Genomic DNA, 21691 nt, shown 5'->3' with positions numbered 1-21691 from the left:
ATTATATAGGAAACAAGGAGATTTCAGTCACAGCTTCCATCTTCTCCTGTCTGTCCGTCTGTCTTTTTACGTTTTGTATGATAAAAAACTAGTAAATCAATGAGACAAATCCGTGATCAAGATGTATTGTGGAGATAATGATTGTTGATGGACTGGATTTCAGGGTTTGCAGTGGTTGTGTAGGTGGCGTAACCCACACAAAGCTGTGTCAGCTGACACGATGCTGAACTCAGATACGACAGCAGCGGCCTCATGGAGACAGTTGCCACGGAGACCGGCGCACGTCATCCTGTAGCGGTTGCCATGGTCCTCCTGACGTCAAAGCCCCTCGCAAGATGCTCAGGAAACCCCCTGGCGCGGTCGCCATGGATACTGGCGGGGGGAGGGGTGGGGTTTAGAGGAAGCGGAAGTGTCAGAGCAGGCGGAAGTGGTACTGCCCTGAATACCCTGAGCAGCGAGCGGAGGACGGCTTGATAAACTCCCATCGTTCAGAGAATAAAATCGGGATTCCTAGTACGCTCTAAATGTGAGTTCACTTGCATATCACTCGATTATTGTCTTATGCGCAGGATACGGAGGGTCTTTGTGGGGGGACAGCAGCCCCAGCGGTGGCCCCATTCCCTGCCTCTGCGGCGGAAGGTGCCTATTGTGGTTAAGGGGCTGGGTGTGAGGATTTTAGGCCGAGACTTGTGGCCAAATGACGAGAAATAACCCACAAAACACCTGCCATGATGTTGCATGCGTCCTTCGGCTGTCGAATGTGCTATAGATCGTTGATTTCGAAGGCCCAGACGCGGGTCGATGCCATGCGTGCTGCGCGGTCACCGTGTACGGTGGGGAGAGAAGCAGCACCCGAGTTTGGCCATTTTGACAGCTTAGCAAGCCGCGGCCAGGCCGTTGTGAGAGCCGCCCGGACATTTTAGCAGCCAGTCGCTACGTGCATGCCACAGTGAATAACGAAAGGCTAGCAGTGAGCTGCTTCTGTACCCGCTCGACCGATATATGTGGCCTCATTATCCAGAAATCTGGCAGAACAGCGCAACTGCCGCTGTCTTTAGCTCAGAGCCGTCATGGCGTAACTAGCGGAGCGATATGGATGCTAACACACCCTCCCTATTCCCCGGGAGTTTCCTCTCAAATGCACATTTTTAAAAACGTTTTTCTGTCGATATCATGTCGTGTCCATGTTGCAGTGGTGACCGGGGACGGATGCCGTATGTAACCCTCTAGCTGTTTCAGCTCGCTGCCTCGGTGTAACTGCACGTATTTGGATCGCCATTCAAGATTGAACTGGGTCAGGTCCCGTTAGCGAGCTAAGCTAACGGTTGAAGCCAACGTCCGCTCTGTGACGTTCGGTTAGCATGCTAGCTGGCGGTAATCTATCTCTCCATCTTAAAATTCCGCAGGGGAATGCGACAAGGAGGGCGTAGCTGTTCGCAGGCCGACTAAACGCCAAACCCCGAATATTCATGGCCTGAAGGCTGCTTTTTTACACGCTTGTGTCAAAACGTTTTCTGGGGCGATGTTTTTTTTTTTTATCTCTTCATTGTATCTCGGCCGGTTTTGCCGTTGAAGGTGGCGTTCCCCATTTTTCTTCGGTGCGCATAAGCCTGTTAACCAGAATAGGTAGCTAGCTGGTTGGATAATAGCATAGCTAATGTTGAGTTTGTAGGTGGCGAGCCAGATGATTTGTGGCTGACCGAAGAGGCCAAGTTGGAATCAATATTAACCGACGTGCAGGTCACTGCGGCGGTATCGCCACTGCGCTTTGCAAACCGTGAGAAGGCGCAGCCACCCCGATGCTACATGCTAACTCGAGGATGTTAAATATGTGCTAAAATGAAACACGGTTGTCGAAATGACAGTAATGCGTGAATGCCACATGTAGCCTGAAGGATCGTTTTCCGTGCAAAGCCTGTTAAACTTCCTATTTTCCAGGTATTGACATCGTACATAATTCATATCCGTGCATATTTAATGGAGCATCAATTTATTGTTCAAGTGAAACACCTGTGAGTGATGAAATGAAAGAGCAGATAAAGGCACCTCAATGAAAATATTCTTTTATACGAATTTAATTGATTTAATGGTCACACAGCTAGAGATGCAATGGTGTGAGATTTCCACAGTATGATAACTGTCTCTGAAAAAAGCATGATGTCATATTATTACGGTATTACATCATCGTTAACATGATCAGTCACAATAAATCTCAAAGGCATGGGAACAGAAGGGTATTATTGGTCGAGCCAGCGCGTTTGCAACATGTTCTGACAAACATGAGCATAGATATAAACTACAAATGTGTATATATTTTTGATATCAGTTAACTGGATGAAGTCAATACATTAGATTAGCAAATGTACAAAGATGATAACGTCAATTTTTTAAAAATATCCTGATAAACCTTGAAACATATGTAATAAGACAAGATGAGGAAATACACACGAAGAAGTGCGACAATATTCAGTTGAAATGAAACGCTCATCTGCAGAGTGACTTTCATTTTTTTGAAGCAAACTTGTTTCCAATCATGACAGTGTCTTTTTCATAAGTAAAATAGAGTCAAAATGGCTATTTGTGACTGGTCTACAAAATGAAACTTATCTTTTGTTGTATTTTTATGATGAGAGTGCATCATTTAGTCATGTTTGGTAGTACACATCAAGCACCAGTAAACCACCTTAGATCAATACCTCTGTTTCCTAAAATGCATAAAATTCTTCAGCTCTCCCAAATAATGAACAAAACTCAATGCACTAGGGCGTAGTGATGATCATATGTGGTTAATTGGCGACGGTACATTTTTTTTTGACAACATGTCAAAAGTTGATACACACAAATTCTGTGTTTTCACCAAACCCAGGCCATATATTCAGATATTTAGTACACGATCATGTGACGGGTGGAAAGGCAGGAATGTGTTTGTAATTTTTTGGGGTTGAAAAGTGACTTAAATGATTAATTGGTTGTCAGAAATTTGCAGAATCTTCCCGCAATTATTCATCAATTATTTGACTAATGTTTAAGATCAACGTTAAATGAAGACTTTAGACATTTAAGTAATTTGCATCCTAATATTCATTTAATGCTTTATTTTAGAGTTGTAAAACACACCCTTCCCCGTAATCATTATTATAACTGGTTTGGTCTTTCAGTATGAATTCAGTCACATGCTTGATTATAGAAATTTCTTAATGTGATTAAAATATGTTGCTAAAATACCTCACATTCAGATCAAGACCTCAAACTGACCATCGTGACACTCATGTTGGGGATTTGGCAGCGACGAAACAGTAACATTTTCCTTTTGTCAGCCTCAACACAACGATTGTGAGTTTGATGGGACCTCCGGTTTCTTCCCAATGAGTACTGGGATAATGGAGGAAATGGGTGTCCTGAATTTATAATGATCCCAATCACTAATGGTCTCATGTCGTTTTTCAGTAAACGAATGGAACTGCACTCAATATCTGCGTTAATTGATTTTACGATTCAGCCTTTGAATCTGCACTGGAAATGTGCCATTGGTGCGCTCCATGCTGAGAGGCTAATAATTACTCTGCAAACCATGGGGAGTTCATAAGAGGATCAAACTTTGTGAACAAAGTTTTTTAATTTGTCTCCTACAGGTCATGCTTTACAATTAACATTAGTTTCCCAACAGTCTTATATAATGTCTTCACTTAAGTCTTTGTCAAGAAACACTGCCAATACTGAAGCACACACTGGATGTTTTTGCAACTGAAATCTTTACAAATTCACCTACTTTTTAGAAATAAGCTGTGAAGCCAGTTGACAAAGTACAGCATACTTTTTCCATGAGCTTATACCATGAAAGAAATGGTTTTACAGCTCCCTTGAAATTACCCGTTTCATTTTCATTATTTCATCTATTCAGTCTGATAACCAGAGCCTGACCAATATGCAGTTTTTGGGGATGATGCCAACACCAATATTGGGTAGTAAAAAAATCCCCATATGGATACACCGACTGATATACACACATCAGGACTGCTGCAGGACGTTTCAACAAGTCGGTGAACTAAAACTCGAAATGTAATGATTAATAATCATGTCATGCATCGTTTCTGCACTGTTCTTTAAAACCAAACATTTTCATATTGCACGATATCGACAACATACAGCGATTACAATATATCTGTGATAGGCCAATATCAGCCAACAGATATATCAGTCAGACTACTAATAACATTTGGTAAATCTAGTAGAGCTAACTGTCAAGCTAGCTGTTGGCTAAACTGGAGGTTAGCAGTTTCAGCCAGTGAACGTTTTTAGTGCGCTCTGTGAGCCCCACAGTAGGACGATAAGGGTCATTTTATACCCAGGAAATACAGCTTTTGTGGATTCACGCGCCAGTGAGTATCTTTCATGGAAATGATTGGGGTTCTGCCTCTGATGCTGTTTTCAGATTTCCCTTATTATATCCGTGGTTAGGATGCTTTTGCGTTGAAAAACAATGTCATACTCGCTGTCTGTGTGAGAAGAGCCCCTGTGACGGAGGCCACCGTGATAGATTTTCATTGCTGAGAGACAAGACATCGGACATTGGTTTTTTTACCGGTTGGGACTAAACAGCAGAGTGAGCCTAAAGAAGAAAGAGCTGCTGTGGCAGAAATACATGGCTTGATACCTCGTCTAGTGTCTGCAAGAAGATGTCGTAAACGCTGAAACAAAACCGGAGGAAATATCTATGAACTGAAAAAATGAAAAGTGGAGATTTTTTGGCTGAAGCAAAGTACTGTAGCGCAGCATGAAGCCTGGTGGTGGCATGTGATGCTGTGTAGGTGCTGCTTGTGAAGGTGGAGATGTGATATGAATGCAATAAAAACAAAATTCCAAGAGGAAAATGATCTGCTGTGATTGAGGAGATTTGTTTTCCAGCAAGGGAATGTTTCAAACAGAAAGCCTCATCCACGCAGGAGTGGCTTAAAAACATTTATGTCCTCTTGTGGTTCTATATACCTCGGTCCAATCAGGAATTTGTGGCAGGACTTGAAAATGTGCAGTGCATAAAGAAAAAAAATAGCTGATATAGACACTTCCAGATACTGTTAAAGCTGCAGGAAGGAGCTTTTGCTAAACGACCACCTTATTACTCTTGGACACCTCTGGAATTGATGATTGATCAATATTGTGGGTGTTATTTTACGCTGCTGCACTCGATAGGGTCAGTCCACAAACCGGAGTTACTTAAAGTGTGCCATTGCTTGGATTTATTTTTGATTTTCTGTCAACCACAGTCATTTGGTTTCCGTAGCAACATTGAGTTTCTCGGGTCAGACGGTATAATTTACAGATCAATCCAAATTCTGCAACTAAAATCCTCGACACTGAAACAACTTTGGTTGAAGACGAGATTTAATTTGTACAGGAAACAAAACCACACAAAGTCCAAAGATTGATGCTTTAATTTTGTTCTGTTTATCATTGCCTTCCGTAGGGAAACCCCATCCTCACCCCCCTGCCCCTCAGGGAGGTCAGGTCAGGTAAGCTTCCAGGATCCTTGGACACATCAGGGTGGTGTTTTGAATGTTCGACTGGTGGAAGGGTGGTCTCTAAACAAAGCATGTGAACCAAGAAGCTCTCACACTTGGTAGTGTGCAGATGTGAGGGTGAAGCTGGAGTCTGGTGTGGGTTATTAACATTTTACCTCTAGTGTGACGGTTTATTCGTTAGCAGTGAGTTTAAATGTAGTGATTAACAACTTATTAAAATGAATCAGGTATGCAAATGTAAAGACTTAAAGCTAGTTAAAGCTCACTGTGAAGAGTCCGTAGTGTGATGTGCAGATATAGAGGAGATGGAGGCGAGGCTGTGGCCTACTTAGACCTACAGAATCATCTGGAGAGTAGGAAGCCTCTGGGGATGGAGTCACTGGGAGCAGCCACTTTGCAGAAGTTGAAAGGGTTTTTGACACAGTGAAGCACTGTTAGGTCTTTCCTGGGGTATTTTATTTGTCACTTTTTATGTGATCTTATCCAATCACTAATTAGCTTATGCCTGACCAGTACTGCTAGTTTAATGTATTGGACAGTTGAGCAGCTTTATGTACGTTACAGCTTTTAAAAAGTGCCACAAGCCCAAAACTGTAGCGATCCCACTGTAGTAGTTTCTGTCACTGAACCTCAGATCTTGCACGCCCATACTTCTCACACTTTCTATCGTTCTCTACTCATTTCCTCGGTCTTCCTTTTTTTTTTTGCCTGTTCCAGCTGGTATATGGAGAGCCTCCCTGCTCGAGTCCAAACACAAACTCTTTCTGTCTTTTTTTCCCCTTTGTTCTCCCCCTGCAGCCTAAAAAATGGATAAGAACGACCTGGTGCAGAAAGCCAAGCTGGCAGAGCAGGCTGAGCGCTACGACGACATGGCGGCTGCCATGAAGTCCGTGACGGAGCAGGGCCTGGAGCTGAGCAACGAGGAGCGTAACCTGCTCTCTGTCGCCTACAAGAACGTGGTATGGCATCCATCTAATGGCTTTTGTTTGTTTGTTTCCACCCTCCAAATCTGCAGATGCTTGGGATATAACTCTACAGTTGGCGCCTGATTTGGTTCAGTTTGCATTAGATTCAATTTTTTTTATTTGATTTCGCAAAACTAGAAGAAGAAAGATGCCTAAATGAGAACCTCCCCCATGTAGAGAGAGAAGAAACGTAAGGAGTTGGTTGAGTTAACATTGAATTAACTTCAAATTAGCTGCAAAACTTTATTAAGAAGTGGCACGAATGATAGCTTGGTAAATTTTAACTATCATGCTTCATCTCTGCATCTCTAAGACAAATGTTAGAAGAAACTAGAGATGCATGATGAATATTGGACCAATACATTCTCACCCCAAGATGAGGAAATGTATAATATCAGATATTTATTGGTACTGTTGCAATTCTAGCCAATAAATAGAGCTGATTATTTGAAGCCATTGACTTAACAAGTGCAGCATCTACATACTCGGTTACAGTAGTTGGTGGCATGCACCTTTAAATTGGTTTGTGCTCCACCAGTATATGATGAAGAACAAGTCTGCATGAACTCTAGGTTGTTAACTTCGTTCTAAAATACAAAGATGTGAAATTAACAGTATCGACCCTGTGAAGGAGGTAATTATTGGTTGTTGTGACTGGACTGAAGTACACAGCACTGCTTATTACAATATTTTTACACCCATTTAAAAGAAAAAACAAACAAAAAAACGCATGCGGTGTATTTCAAGAACATGATTTAACTCCTGTGACAGCTGGGAACATCTCCCTCCGAAGTCAGGGCGTCTGTTCTTTCTCAAATAACTGCCAAATTTTTCTCTGGAAAGATTTCCTGCGGTGGTTCGGGGCAACTGCACACAAGGCACAGGCTGCAGCGCTCGACTGCATGCTGTAACGCTATAACTGATCCTGTCTGGGCTCGTCGTTTACTAAAACACCACTATTTTTACAAGACATAGTTGTGCTCTTCAGTGTGCGTAATGCATCTTAGAACAGCCTGCGTTCTGATGTGTATTTATAGCATGTACAGTGACAGTGACAGTAACAGTCTTTGCATTCAGCATCTCTTCATATAATGTCTTATCTGTCCCTTTGCTGAGCTGCTTGAATTTCTGTGTTTTGTTTTTCGTGAAGATTTTATAGTCGAGCACAAATTATGTAAGAACAGCCTGAGGTTTTTTTTTTTTTTTTTTTTCAGCACTGCTGCTCTATTTATCATTGAGATTTACTTGAATTCTTTTTTTAAAGCTTGCCAACATCGAGTACCACTCAATACTTCTTTTGTTGCATGTTTCTGTGTAATCCAACCAGAAGCAATAGCACAAGTCACTCTGTGGGTACGTTTTTAGTTTAGGGCATGGAACAAGAACAACCACACTTATCTCACATGACAAGGAAGAAGACCGTTATGCACTTTCACATTCTAATGATAGGATGGGAAAGAAAGGCTTTGTATTAAGTTGAATATCATCGTGAAATTGAGCTGCAAACAGCGATTCAAACCTTCGGTTGTCGACAGAAGCAATTAGTTATAATGACCCCACATTAAAGCCACAGGCAGCAGTGAGCAGGTGTCGTCCTTCACAAGGTCAATCCAGCTAGTTTCAGTTTTAAAGGATTAATTACATTCATATCTATGAATGTACAGTATGCTGGAATAAACAGATAACATCTTGTCATGTCTATCAAACAGTAAATTAATCGAGGGAAAGATTTACTTTTTACTATTTTATTATATGTTCCCCACAGTGCATCAAAAATGTTGTATTACGAATTGTAAGTGCTGAACAGTTCAGAACTGAAACAAGCACGTAGAATAACCATGACCCAGATGACTGAGAACGTTCATCAACATTTGTCTCACGAACCACTAAAGATGTATAGATGTGATGAACAGCTAAGAATAAAAGCTTTCGTTCGCAACACACACGGCACAAAGTGAAGAGAAGATTTTCTCTTTGTAGCTTTCTTGAATCATCGGGCCACTTTTTTGCTTGATTTAATACAGTTTTGCTGTCTGAATATATGCCAGTGCACTCGGCTTCATTTCAGTTATGTACCGATGTATGGTTGACCACGCCCACATGTACTAGTTGCATGTGTTTAACCAATCAGATGGCAGTGTGGGTGGGACATTATGAGAGACTACGGAGTGTGAATACATAAAGAATGAAAATGAGCCAAAGAAGGGATATCTTAAATTAATTTAACTTCCCTCAACCCTGAGGATGAGGTTTATGTTGACCAAATTAATGACGCATCCTAATCCTTAAAATGTGCTTTAAACTACTGCTATAATACTATTTTGAGATCAAGACTTCTAGTGTTTTATGTAGGCTTGAAATGATTAACCACTGATTGACATTATTCAAATAATTTTGCCCTGGTCTCTTCTTTTCTCACTCATGTATTTATCATACCTTTTATAACTTCAGTGAAATGTGTCGGAAAAAACATACATGTGAAACACAAAAAAGCAATATATCATCTTTGCCGGCAACAAATATGCTTGGCTGCTGAATCAAGAAGTTAAATCTGGACAGTGCTTCAGGACACGGGCAGGATGACTCCACCAAGTTAAATCCCAGTTGCTCAAAGACAATATGAGTCATGATCCAGTGTGATAAATTGGTGGAATTCTCTCCGTGGGGGTTGAAAGGTACAAGTTCTTGGCTCAGGAGTGGCGCCCGCTGTGGGTCAGGGCGGAAACGCAACTATTCACAAACAAAAAAGGTGAATATGCATCATGACCGGTTTCCTGCTGAGCCCCCCCCATTTTTAATTGTCTTTGAGCGATCTTACCCTTTTTTTTAATAACTGATTTGTATTTTTTAGAGTATGAATACCAAAAAAATCAACAAGACGCTTTCTTGTGGAATAATTTAAGCTGAATATGTGTCACATTTCAAATGTATCAGACTCGCAGTGTTTGTGTGCCTGTTTTTGAAAGTTTGTTTTTGGCCCTGAATTATTGCTGCGCCGTCAAACTGAGTGGATTCATATTTCTTTTAAGGCATTTGCATATGATTTTCAGTTATAGGTCAAAGTTTCATGTCTCGAGCTCGGTCTAACTCATGACAAATAGAGCTGAGTTAAAAGAATAAATGACTAGAATAGTACTCAGTAGAGTGCAAACCTCCACCAAGGCCCCAAAGACCCTCACATGTAGATACCAGCTACTGAAATATGCCAGATTTTATCAAGATCCATGGATGCAATTTCAAAGACGGCGAGAAAAAAAAAATCCTGGACCGTCCTTCTATCCAGATCTGACCAAAAAATGTTAAGGGGGCTATTCTTGGCTGAGACCCACCCTCCATCCAAGATTCGTGGAAATCTGTTCAGGAGTTTTTGTGAAGTCCTGCTAACAAACGGACCAACCAGGAAACAAACGGACCAGGGTTCAAAGCATTATCTCCTTGGCGGTGTTAATAACCCTGCATAAAATAACGTTGAGGCTTAAGACAACTTCAAGTACACCAAAAAACTGTGGTCTTAATCACGAAATATGTATCATTATGTGTTATATTAGCTGTGTTTATGCAGTCATGTGTATGAGATGTTGCTTTTTTTTAACGTCAGTTTTTCTGTTGTTCTTCTGCCGTTAGGTTGGGGCCCGTCGTTCATCCTGGCGCGTCATCTCCAGCATCGAGCAGAAGACGGAGGGGAACGAGAAGAAACAGCAGATGGCACGCGAATACCGTGTGAAGATCGAGGCTGAACTCCAAGAAATCTGCCAGGACGTGCTGGTACGGAGACGGATGGGAAAGGGCAGGCAGGGAGTGAGGGGGTGTGAGGATGGGGAGAGAGTGGAGCGGTGTGGTGGCGGGTGGCGATGATGGGCGGGTGGACTGGGAAGAGTGGGACAGAAGGTATTAAAAAGGGAGAGCAGAGGAGGAAGAGGGAAAGCTGGCGGACGAAAGTACACTGGAGCTGATCCCTCTTGGCTGCGAGGCGAGTCACATGGTGTTACTCGTGGAGGCTCTAATAATGTCGCTAGCAGCGGCACTGGCAGCTGTTTAGCGTCGTCAAACAAAGCTTTAATTTTCTCCTGTTTGTGCACTCGGGGTGCTTTTTGCTTCATATTTCTGCGTGCGCTTGACGCCGAGGCAAAAGAGTGCTTCACTTGAAAAGGCAACGGGGTGCCACAGATCACGTGACGTCTCCTATAGTTTGTCTGTTTGCGGAGGGTGGAGGTGGACTTCCTGCATTAGATTAAAAAAAGACGAGGGTTGTTTTTAGATGATTACTTTTTACAAACCGTTTTTTTTTACTACTTCCTTTTTTTAAAGTGGACTCTGTCAGCTGAGGCCGGAGTGTAAATAGCGCTGTTGTGTGGAGGAAATGCAGCCGATGTGGCTACAGGGGCAACATATGCATGAATCTGTTGCGTTAATTCATTGGAAAGCACCGCTAGTCATCCATACATTATTGTGCAAAATTGTGATTTGCTCAGTCATCTTTAAACTGTTCATGGTCAGTTGCTCTAAATAAGAGCATCGGCTAAACGGCGGTGAAGTAAAGCTGAGGTTAAGTAGACTGAGCTCAGAGTTTCATTCAGCAGCTCTAGTTTGGCATTCAGAAGTGCTGCTTTCAAAAAGTCTGGTGGAAAATAAATCTCCCGCAGTTTTTCAACAGCTCAGGTGTTGAGAGGGCCGAGGCGTCGTGAAAACCCCTCACCATGCCGGGTCCTGACCAGGTTAGAACAGAAATCGCTCAAGGTCAAACCCGACACAGATTTTTGGTGCCTGAGCAGACTTCTAATAATATCTTCAAGGTCAAACTGGAAGCCTCTGCGGTGATGTGGTGCTGTAGGAATGGAGGGGAGGGAAGGAAGGACGGGTGGAGGCATGCTGTCCTTAAAGCAGCAGGAGGCCTGGAGAGGGAGGGAAGCTTTGATGCATCTGCAGCACAAAAATAATGTCAATTACTTCGACCTAAATGTACTTTGTTTTAACCAATAATATGTTAATCGTTCTATTTTGGAACGGAGGGAGAGAACTGTGTTGTAACGCAGTATTCACGAACGACACTCCTGTAAGAAGAACACTTTTAGTTTTGCTGCAATAATTAAATGATTAGTTGTCAACTACTTTGATAATCAGTTGATTTAAGGAGTTTTTCAAGGGAGGGAAAAAGTGAAAATTCCTCTATTCCAGCTTCTTAAATGGAATTATTCTCTGGTTTCTTTATTACTCTTTTGCAGTAAACGGAATACCTTTTGTAATGTGGACGAAACGAGACATTTAGGAAAAAACTGATGGACGTATATTACTATATTTAGTCTAATTGATTAATCAAGAAAACAATCCACAGATTAATTGACGATGACAGTTGCAGCCCAAGTCAAAATAATAACTGTGAAGCCTAAAAGGAACTCATATTAATGGTTGTCATAGTCTACAACCAGCCCTGTATGATATATGGAACAACCACAACGGGTGCAACACTGCAAAAAACTCCCCCACGATCGGGTGCCGACTGCTGGATGGCAACGAGGAATCAGAGCGATGCCGCTGCCCGTCATGTTGTGGTTGAACACTCTGCAGTCTGTAACACACCCACCAACAGAGCAAACCTCTGAGCGCCTACTGTCAGGCTGAGTGGGCACTGTAAACAGTTGAAGGAGCAGAGATGGGTAGAAGTGCCGAGAAAAAATATTACTATTGACAACTATTCGACCGTCTAACAAGCACTTCTGAAGACGCGTACTGGCAGCCAGAATTCGAGGTGACAGCCAGAAGATGGCTTTCCCTCCTGAGGCTGTGGAGCCCGTCAGTAGCTGCTCATGACTGGTTAACGACCAGAACCACAGGGATACATGCAGCTAACCAAGCTAGATGTTCCGAGTGGTCGTGGTCAGCGTCCCCTGTGTGTCCACACAGGAACAACTGAGGTTTTGGGAGGCTCCTCTTTCGTTGTTATTGGTGGCGGTGTTTGTTTTTGTCACAGGTTTGGTTTCAGCGGAGGCTGCGGCACAAACACACGTTAAGTAAAACCATCTGTAATCAAGCTGTCAGCGTGCTTGTGCCCCCTTTCTTTCTTTGTTCGTCACCATCGCTGTTTAAACAGAGAATATTCTGGCCCGGTTTTATCTTTGTTTATAAAACCCTTCTGGTCGTCTGTCTGTTTCAGAACCTGCTCAGCGAATTCCTCATTCCCAAAGCAACTCAGGCGGAGAGCAAGGTGTTCTACCTCAAAATGAAAGGAGACTACTTCAGATACCTGTCAGAGGTGGCCTCTGGGGACTCAAAGAAGGGTGAGTATCTGGGCTTAAGCCCCTGAAAACCATATAAAGAAGCAAGCTGTTGTTCTTTTCTTAAAGGTGGAGAAAGTAGTTAAAGTACTGAACTCATCATTTTTTGGACATTCAGTGGAACTGAAGTTGTGCAGCAGCCCTGAAGCTCAGTGAGATTCTTACTAATGTCGAGCAGAGTGGTGTTTGCTGAGGCGGGGGCTTCAACCCGGTCAAAGGAAGGATTCCTAACTCAGTGTGGACCTGAGCTAATCAATCACCAGAGTGTCTTTTTATTGCTCAAACAAAAGTCAGTTGCTGTTTGCCGTGCGGCTCTGTGTAAATATTCCTTCTTAATAAACAGCACGCTGTGAACCTTTTTTATCACTTGGAGCAAAGGGACCCCTTTATGGCGAAAAGAGCGAGGAGTTCTTTTTTTAATTGGTGATCCGCTGATACTATTATATCCTTATCTTGAGTCTTGACCAACTGTCATTGGTGGCAAAACACCATGGAAATCAGAATCACATTCCCTGAGAAGTCCGTCTCTAGCAGCCTGTTGCGGCGTTGCATTTACTGCCAGATTGCTTTAAGGCACAGACCGAGAGAACTGGCTGAGACAAAAGGCAGCTTTTACTTATAATTGCAGATGGTGTAGGACATTAAAAAGCTGATTGTGCGTCCTCTTCTGTAAAAAGGGAGACTGATGGGAGGAAGGGGTTAAAAAGACGCAAGAAGCATCAGCGTTTATGGGAACATTCTCAGCTATGAGGTCATCGGCTCACATTAGTCATAACAAGGTTTTACAAGACGCCGACTGTGAGACCGGGATTAAGAATTACAGTCGTCACTCCTCAAAAGGTCAAAACCATCAGATAGTTTACAGATAAATTTGCCCAATTCTTTTGTGGTCTATTTATATCCTTTCGCTACCGTTATCAGTGGTGAGAAAGATTCATTCTGACTGTTGCCAAGAGACAGTTACCCTCAATGCATTGCTGCTGCTGCTGCTGCTGTTGTTATTGTTGTTGTTGCCAGGGTTATCAATCAGCTGACTCTGATTGTCACGGCAATAAGTCAAAGCACCAACAGTCACTTTCTGGTAGACTGCAGGTGTTTTTGATGAGCATTGTGTCGATATCTGAAATCGGAAAACTTGTTTTTTTTTCTGAGGTCATTTTTGGGCGTAACTGTCACATTTAAAGAGTTGAACACGGTGGTCTGACCTTTCTGAGGTTTCTACTGGGCATGTTTTTATGTAACTTGTTACTACGCTAGCGTCTGGGATATCTTCCCAACAGCAACATCTCGGACTGACTGCTAGGTGTCATTTGGGTCTTGAACCTGTTAGTCAGATTGCTTTTCTTGATGAATAACGTCATGTTGGCTGGATGATTAGCTTCATAGGAAGGTGTCAATAGACGCTGACAACGTTAGCGAAAGACTTACTTCTATCTAATGATGGCAGGTCGACCCTGACATGCAGTAATTGTCCCGAAACAAAGGTTTGACAGAGTAAATGAAGTCTAACATGGAAGTAACGCGGCATCTTGGACGGGACTATTTTCAGCCAGGCTAGCAGCAGGACTCTGTTCTCAGCTGGTCAGTCCGTCACGTTTGTCCAGATTGAAATATCTCAACAAATAATTAGACAGATGGCCGTGAAAATCTGCACAGACTTGAATTTTCTCTAGAGGACGAATTCGTATGAGCTTTGTTGATCCTCCGTCTTTTTAAAAAGGCGCCACCAGCAGGTCAAAGTTCTCAATTAACCAGTTTAATGTTTCTGTATAAACAAGATGGACTGGCACAACATGTGGTCCAGACATCTGTGTTCCCCACAGGATGAATTATAGTAACTATGTTACGCCATCATCGGGTCAAAATTTGGATTTGTCCGATTCTTTGGTTTGTGAACAAATGCCGGCACGTATTATGACATTTAGTGCTAATCAGCATGCTACGTGCTAAACTAAGCTGATGAATGTTGTTGGCTTGTTACAGTTACCATTGGAAACATGTTAGCATGCTAATGTTAACAAGCTGCTGCTGTAGCTGAAGGCTCCTGGTCTTGTTTGTTCCCATGTATCAAAGAGTTGTGGGTGCTGCTTTCAGAGGGCAGCATTTACTAGAGCTGCAGCGTACATGCTTTAGTTGTTTAGAGAGTAAATATTTAAGAAAAGAGTACAAATTCTCAACTTCCAGCTTCTTAAATGTGAATATTTTCTGGTTTCTTTATGTAGTTTCTTTGTATGTTTCTTTTTTCTTTGTGTAAAGTTACGTCGTGTTTGGTATAAGATGTCTCATGTAGCAAAAAAGTGACCGTTGTGTCTTTTGTGTTGTAAAGATACGGTGGAGAACTCTCAGCAGGCTTACCAGGACGCCTTCAACATCAGCAAGAAGGACATGCAGCCAACACACCCCATCCGGCTGGGCCTGGCCCTCAACTTCTCCGTCTTCTACTACGAAATCCTCAACTCGCCCGAGCAGGCCTGCTCTCTGGCCAAGCAGGTGGGTGCATTTGAATGTTTTATGGTGATACAGGTGACGGGCAGGTGGCTCCGCCTCCACAGTCAGGATGGAGCACCGGCCTGCCAGCTGCTGAGCTCCTGGAGGCCTTGGACATCTGACAGCCATTTTCTGGACACGATTGTCAAACATCAAAGCTTTCAGACTCCCCAGTAACTCTGAAAAAGTGTAGTTCAGATGAGCAGGCTGTGCCAAGAGTCAGTCAAAGTCACCTTTACGTGAAAGGGGGACTGTTGCATCACCTGACTGAACCACTCGATTCATGTAGAAGGAAAAGAAGTCAATCTGACAGAAGCTTAACCAGTATGTCTGACAAACTTTTGTGTTCCTCCCCGAAGGCTTTCGACGAGGCGATCGCCGAGCTCGACACCTTGAACGAGGACTCGTACAAAGACAGCACGCTGATCATGCAGCTACTAAGGGACAACCTGACTGTGAGTGTTCACACCGACACCAAAAGTTATCTGTGAATATATTTATGTGCTGTGTTCTTTCCTAAAGTTAGGAGGATATGTTAAATGTTGACGTGAGGCGATTAATTCGACTGCGAACACATAATACAAAGTTATACATGTTTCCTTTGGTAGACAACATGTGTACGGGTGAGACGCATTTCTGCCAAAGCTTAAAGAATGCACACAATACAATAATGTCACATTAATCACCTACAAACATTTACATGAGACATTATCTTAAGCTGATCATCTCTGCGGTCTTTGTAGTGATCGCTGAATTAAGTGTAATGATAGAAAAATGTTGAGCGATCCAAAACAGTTGGCGGTACATGTTGAGCTCCGGTACCAGCCAAGAGTAAACGCTTCCTGCTATCAGTTTTATTTTTTGCGCTGCCCTAGAAAAAAAAAAAGAGGCTGACAGACAAAAATTTCTACAACCATATCAGCAGAAAATTTGTAAAACTGGAGTGAGACGGAAGATGAGGCAGATTAAGAGAAAGTGTCTGCTCCAGTAATGTCACCACAGAGCACCTGTTAGAGAGGAAGTATGAGGATTTTAACCTGGAGGTAACTTTAAAGATGTTTTACGTTAAGTCGTTTTAGACGATATGTTAATTTAATAGACCAGAGACATTGAATCAGTTCCCAACATCTTGTTGAGAATCAGTGTTGTGGCGACTGTACGATGTGTTTCATGATGAATTACATGTGCTAACCAGAGAGAATGTTTCATGTCATTGTGTAGATTTTAAGTAAAATTATTTAAAATCTAATGATATTTAAATGAGGATAAAGCTGGTGATTTTTTCTTCTTCAATCCCTTGAAAAGACCAACAACCAACAACAAACCAACATGTTTCTCCGTCTCTAAAGACTTCCTGATCTTCTATATAACTTTATGTCTTTGGCTCACTTAACTGAAGGTGTGAATATAAAGTATAAAGTGTCTGTTAAAAGATGAACATCTTCAGCAGGAACCCCAATGAGCTCGGGGGCCGAGCAGCAACATCAGGAAGTGGGGTTGGAAATTAGGAAGTATTGAGAGATGCGGTCATTTCCTTTAACAGTTTCCTTTGTTGTCTGTGTAGTGAATATTTCCAGCAGCAGGGTGGTGAATGTGAGATCGAACCGCAATAAACTACAGTGTCATACGTGAGCATTTCACTCTAAACACTCGATCCGTTCTGTGGACCACAGACGAGGTTTATGATACAGAATAAGAGACATATATCAGGCTTTGGATACACGGACGTGTGTTTGTTGAATCAGTTCCACGTCTCAAGTTTCATCATCTGCAGTTTTAAATTAATAATATTAGCATTCAAAGTACTTTTACCTCCAAACTGTACTCAGCTGAAGTACTTTAGCACATTTATTAACTGAGAACTTGTTGTGTTGTCAGATTAAACTGCAGTTCGCCATTTATCATACATGTTCCTCTGAACAGAAACACTAAATCCTGCTGTGTTCAGCTGTTTGCTGCATTAGCACAATTAGCTCTGTTAGCTTTTAGCTCTCCCTCCAGACTTAAATTGTTCTTACACCTGTCCCAAAAACACACATTTTAACCATCCTGAAATGAATGTTAAGATCAAAAGTGCACAAAGTATTTTTACCTCTGAACTGACGCACATTTATTTAACATTTAACTGCAATTCACTGTTTTGTGTTCACGTTTCTAATCTGAGCTGCTGTTAGCTGCATTAGCTCTGTTAGCTTCGTTAGCCAAACACAATGCAAGACAGCTAAGGAGCTGTCATCATGCAGGTTTCCAAACAAATGTATCTGCATTATCAGGGAAAGGTCAGCTGCCCCCGTCAACAGTGAGTTCACTGCTTCCTTTTGTAGGTTTCACGTCGGGTAGTCAGCTGGTGATGGTGAACATAACAACAGCACGAGAACACGCTTCCTGTTGGCGCTAGCGCTCGGTTCAGTTCTGTTCATTGTTGGTTTTTGGTCTTTTCAGGGAGCTTCTTAATATTACAGGTTATAACCGAGTACTACCTGAATGGAAAATGTCACGCAACTTCTCTCTGGAGCTCCTTTTTATTAAAAAAACTAAAAAAGCAAGTGAATCATAACAAATCTAATGAGTCACGTCCTTTTCTACGGCGCCAGGATGACTGAAAGATGTGTTCTCTCTCTCTCTGCAGCTGTGGACATCAGAAAACCAGGGCGACGAGGGCGAAACCGGCGACGGAGATAACTAGAGCGCACTTCACTGTTAACCCATCCCCACTCTCTTCCTCCTCCTTTTATCTCTCTTCCTCTTTCTTCTCTTCTTCCTCTCTTCGTACACATAAACAGCCCGTTCATTCCCTCGTCCCACTTTTTCAAGCCCAGCCTCCCGACCTCCCTTCTGTATAACCAACAGCATGAATAGTACCTGACCTTCACAGATTAAAGAAAAAAAAACAACAAATTAAAGGAGGGGGGAGAAAGAGAAAACTACTCCATCAGCCCACGACCCCTCCATCCCTCCTCCCACCCTCCCTTTTTATCATGGCACTCCACGGCAGGCCAGCAGACTCAAACCACTGGCCGGTCTCGTCTTCTAGCACGCAGGGAGGGTTTGTTTTTTTTTTTTAAATCCAAAAACCACAAATGAATTTAAAGTCTTTCAGAGACCACAGTCCCCCGTTTTTACCCTCCTCATTTAACCCTCCTCCTCCATTCCTTCCGTTCTTCCCCTCGCTCCTCTTCCCTCCTTCCTAACATCTCAGTACGTTCTCTCACCCTCCTCCCCCGCCATCCTCTCCCCTCCCCTCCCCTCCCCTCCCTCGTCCTCTCTTTAGCGATTTTAATGCATTTATATAGTTGTCCATCCCTTCTCTTTTTGGCTTTTCTTAGTGTACTGGCGAATGGCTGGTTTTATTCCACTTTAAACAAAACGAAAAAAAGGTTATTAAACTGTCCGTTTATTTTCAACAAACACTGTGATGCTTAGTTTTTCCTCCACCTTGCCACCAGAGCCTCGGAGTTTGAGGTCAATAAACGACATTCAGCCGGGAAGAGGGTGTGTTTCTGAAGCAGCAGTGCCATTCTGCTGAGGTTTATACAGAAGGGTCCTCCTACAAGGCTGTATTGTGACACTGACGAATCTAAAAACAAAAAGCGTTTTACCCGCTGTGTAATCAAACACTCACCGTTTTTATTTTTTGTATTTTACTCTCTAACCGGGACCCTCCCCAGCCCCCTCCTCCTCCTCCCCGAGTTTAATTTGACGCCATTCTGCATATTTCCAGTTTGGAGCTAAAACTGATCTGAAAAATGTACTAAAAACAAATAAAAAACAACATACATTCCATCTTGAAATGTCTGGGCCCCGCTCCCTGTGGGTCCGCCTCCTCCGTGTCAAGGTGCTGTTGAACATCAGCTGTCCCTAAAAACTCAATTCCTTCACATGTTTTCATTCCCCTCCTTTTTGCGGTTGCTTTTTTTCTCTTTTTTTTTTTTCTCTCTGTGTGTGGTTAACAAATCAAACTCTTCTTTCCGGTTTTTTGAAAAACTGTAAAATTGTAAAACATTTTTAGAGCTTAACTGTAAATCTGTCTTTTGGAAAAACAAGAAAAAAAAAAACGGTTTGTCGATGTTGTTCGTTAACACCCGCTTGCAATGAAAACCTTGAAGCCGTTACAGTCAGCTGCTGTTTTTTTTTTTTATTATTATTATTATTATTATTTGCTTTTAGCGTTTTGGACCAGATCATGGTCTTCATTTTTAAATAATTTTTTGGTACTCATTTTTGCCCCGTTTTTAAAAACTGCTTGTTCTGACTAGAAAAGTTTTTCCCGCTCGCTGCTGAATGGTGTGATCCAGAGTGCATGCCGTCATTTATCACCGTGTAAATCTACTGCGAGCGTCGAGTGAGGAATCGTTCACTTAAACTTCCTGCTTCCTTATTTTCCAAAAGTGTGAACATCAGTGAGGCAGTTAGGCCGGGTCCTGTTCCTGTGACCTTGAGCAACAACAGGCTATAAACCTTCGAAACGAAAGCAAACTAGAATGGTTGCATTCCTACGCCAAGATCCACCGTTGGTACCTTTCTGAATCTCCATGATCTCAGCTGTATTTTAGAGGTAACTGCAGGTTTCTACCCGTATCTGTTACCGTACAGCGGTGGGAGAAAAAAGGCTACCCTCCATGAAAACATAATTAAATCTGCTAGATAAATAATAATAGATAATAAAATCTGGATCTGGACCAGAAGTTGATGCAGTCTGTTCTGGGCCGAGACCCGTCCTCCATCTTAAGTTTGGTAGAGATTTGTTCAGTAGTTTTTGTGTAATCCTGCTGACAAAACAACCAGCGAAAACAAAACCTCTTCCTGGTGGAGGTAAAGATCCGAAATCAAGATTTAACTTTTAAGAGCTTTTAACTTGCACATTTTCAAGAATCTGCGTCTTTGAGTAACAACAGCAAGAAAGACGCAACTAAATCCAACGCTTTCATGCGAGACGGGACCTTTTTTTTTCAGGTCACACCTGGCTGACTCATCACGTGTTAAACATTAATTTGGAAGAAACAAGGAAGTGGTTATTTTAAGTGCGTCTGTTGGTGCAGTTTTGAGTCCGCGACAGCCAAATCTCCCTGCAGCCGCTCAGCCAATCATCTGTTCGTGGAAGGGAGAGAGAAAACCTGTAGTTTGGATCACGGTTAATATTTTCAGGCTCTTTGTGTCAAATCGATCTTTTTAGGCGATCCTTTCGACTGCATTTATTTAAAAACAAAAATGAGAAACACTCGGCAGTCAGCTGTAACTTTCCCCAGCTCATTTTCAGATCTGATCTTTGACAGTACGTATATTTGAACTGTGGTTAAAATCCCGAACTTAAACTCTTTAGTCGCAAACTTGCAGAAGAAAACGACAGACTAGGAAACAGACATCGAGTCCGTCAGAAGAAATACTCGAGTATTTTTCTTTTTTTCCCACTCAGTGTCACAATAACCTTGTCATTAACCATCTCGACATTCCACTCTGTAGGTGTAGAAAAGTCACGTGTCTCAATGTTTTTTGTTTTCTTTTCTTTTTTGCTGGGGACAAATGTTTTCATGCACTGAAAGTTTAAAAGGTTAAAGAAAAAAAAATGAATTAATTCCTCCCTGCCGCTCTTTTTCTCGTTAGCTGAACAAAAAAAAAACAAACAAACAAAGGCAGTTATTCTTCGCTTTTTAAGGAAAAAAATGATCCCATGCAGTAGTGAATGTGGCACCGAGCCTGTCTGTATATCTGGTATCTCAAATCATTTTGTTTTTACTGACCAGTATTCTGCTTAAAAATAAAAAAAAAAGGAATAAAAAAAAAAAAATAACCCAAAAAAAAACAACGAAAAAAAAAAGTTTGCTTCTGTGACGGTTTTATTGCTTAGCGCGCACGTGGTTGTGAAAATTTAGACTTTTAGCTTAAGGACACCAGTTTAAAAATGACAAAATGACAAAAAAAAAACAAACATGACCCTTCAACACCTTTTCCCCCCGCACCCTGGTTATTGACGTAATACTAGATTTGTGTATGTCTTTTAAAAAAAAAAAAAAAAATCCAACTCTAGTTTCACCTTACATGTTATAAACAGGACAAAAATGTAAAAGACAATTTAAAGTGAAATAAAGGTTTTATCAGTTCCGAATCAGCCCTGTTCTGTTTATTACCACCTGTAGCCTGTTAATGCCGCATGTCTTTTGTATTTTCTTTAATTTCTTTTTGTTAACTTTTATCTCATGGTAGAGTTTCCTGACGTGGTGATGCACAAAGTTTGTCTGGGAAGAAACTTTAAAAAAGTTAGAAAACACTCCACACACACACACACACGTCTCAACACCTCCGAAGGTCTTGGGTTTTTTATTTTTTGAACGAGTCGTGACGTTTGGGGACGGAAATGCAAATGTCGAGCAGGATAACAGAAGGCGGCTGTGTTCTCCGGGATAATGTCTGCTCTCCCAACTGCTTCATGCAAATACGGCGAGATGCAAAT

The 21691-nt window shown here is 42.1% G+C and overlaps 1 protein-coding gene across 1 annotated transcript; it reads left to right on the top strand.

Moving 5' to 3' along the window:
- The first annotated feature begins 387 nt into the window (after window positions 1–387).
- Window positions 388–21346, top strand: ywhaba (tyrosine 3-monooxygenase/tryptophan 5-monooxygenase activation protein, beta polypeptide a). The gene is made up of 7 exons (XM_030420665.1): window positions 388–526; window positions 6318–6478; window positions 10109–10249; window positions 12636–12759; window positions 15083–15246; window positions 15603–15698; window positions 17873–21346. Exons 2-7 carry the CDS (start codon window positions 6326–6328, stop codon window positions 17927–17929), a joined length of 735 nt encoding a protein of 244 aa, XP_030276525.1. The 5' UTR covers window positions 388–526; window positions 6318–6325; the 3' UTR covers window positions 17930–21346.
- Window positions 21347–21691: the final 345 nt, after the last annotated feature.

Source organism: Sparus aurata, chromosome 6 (genome assembly GCF_900880675.1).
Source record: "Sparus aurata chromosome 6, fSpaAur1.1, whole genome shotgun sequence".
NCBI lineage: Eukaryota > Metazoa > Chordata > Actinopteri > Spariformes > Sparidae > Sparus > Sparus aurata.
This window is presented reverse-complemented; position numbering and strand designations above follow the sequence as displayed.

Bases quoted from the DNA above. Each gene is read 5' to 3' on its own strand.
- ywhaba (XM_030420665.1), top strand. From the start codon at position 6,326: ATGGATAAGAACGACCTGGTGCAGAAAGCCAAGCTGGCAGAGCAGGCT. The intron at 10,250-12,635 runs GTACGGAGACGG...TGTCTGTTTCAG, and splicing joins AAATCTGCCAGGACGTGCTG to AACCTGCTCAGCGAATTCCT. The intron at 15,247-15,602 runs GTGGGTGCATTT...TCCTCCCCGAAG, and splicing joins CCTGCTCTCTGGCCAAGCAG to GCTTTCGACGAGGCGATCGC.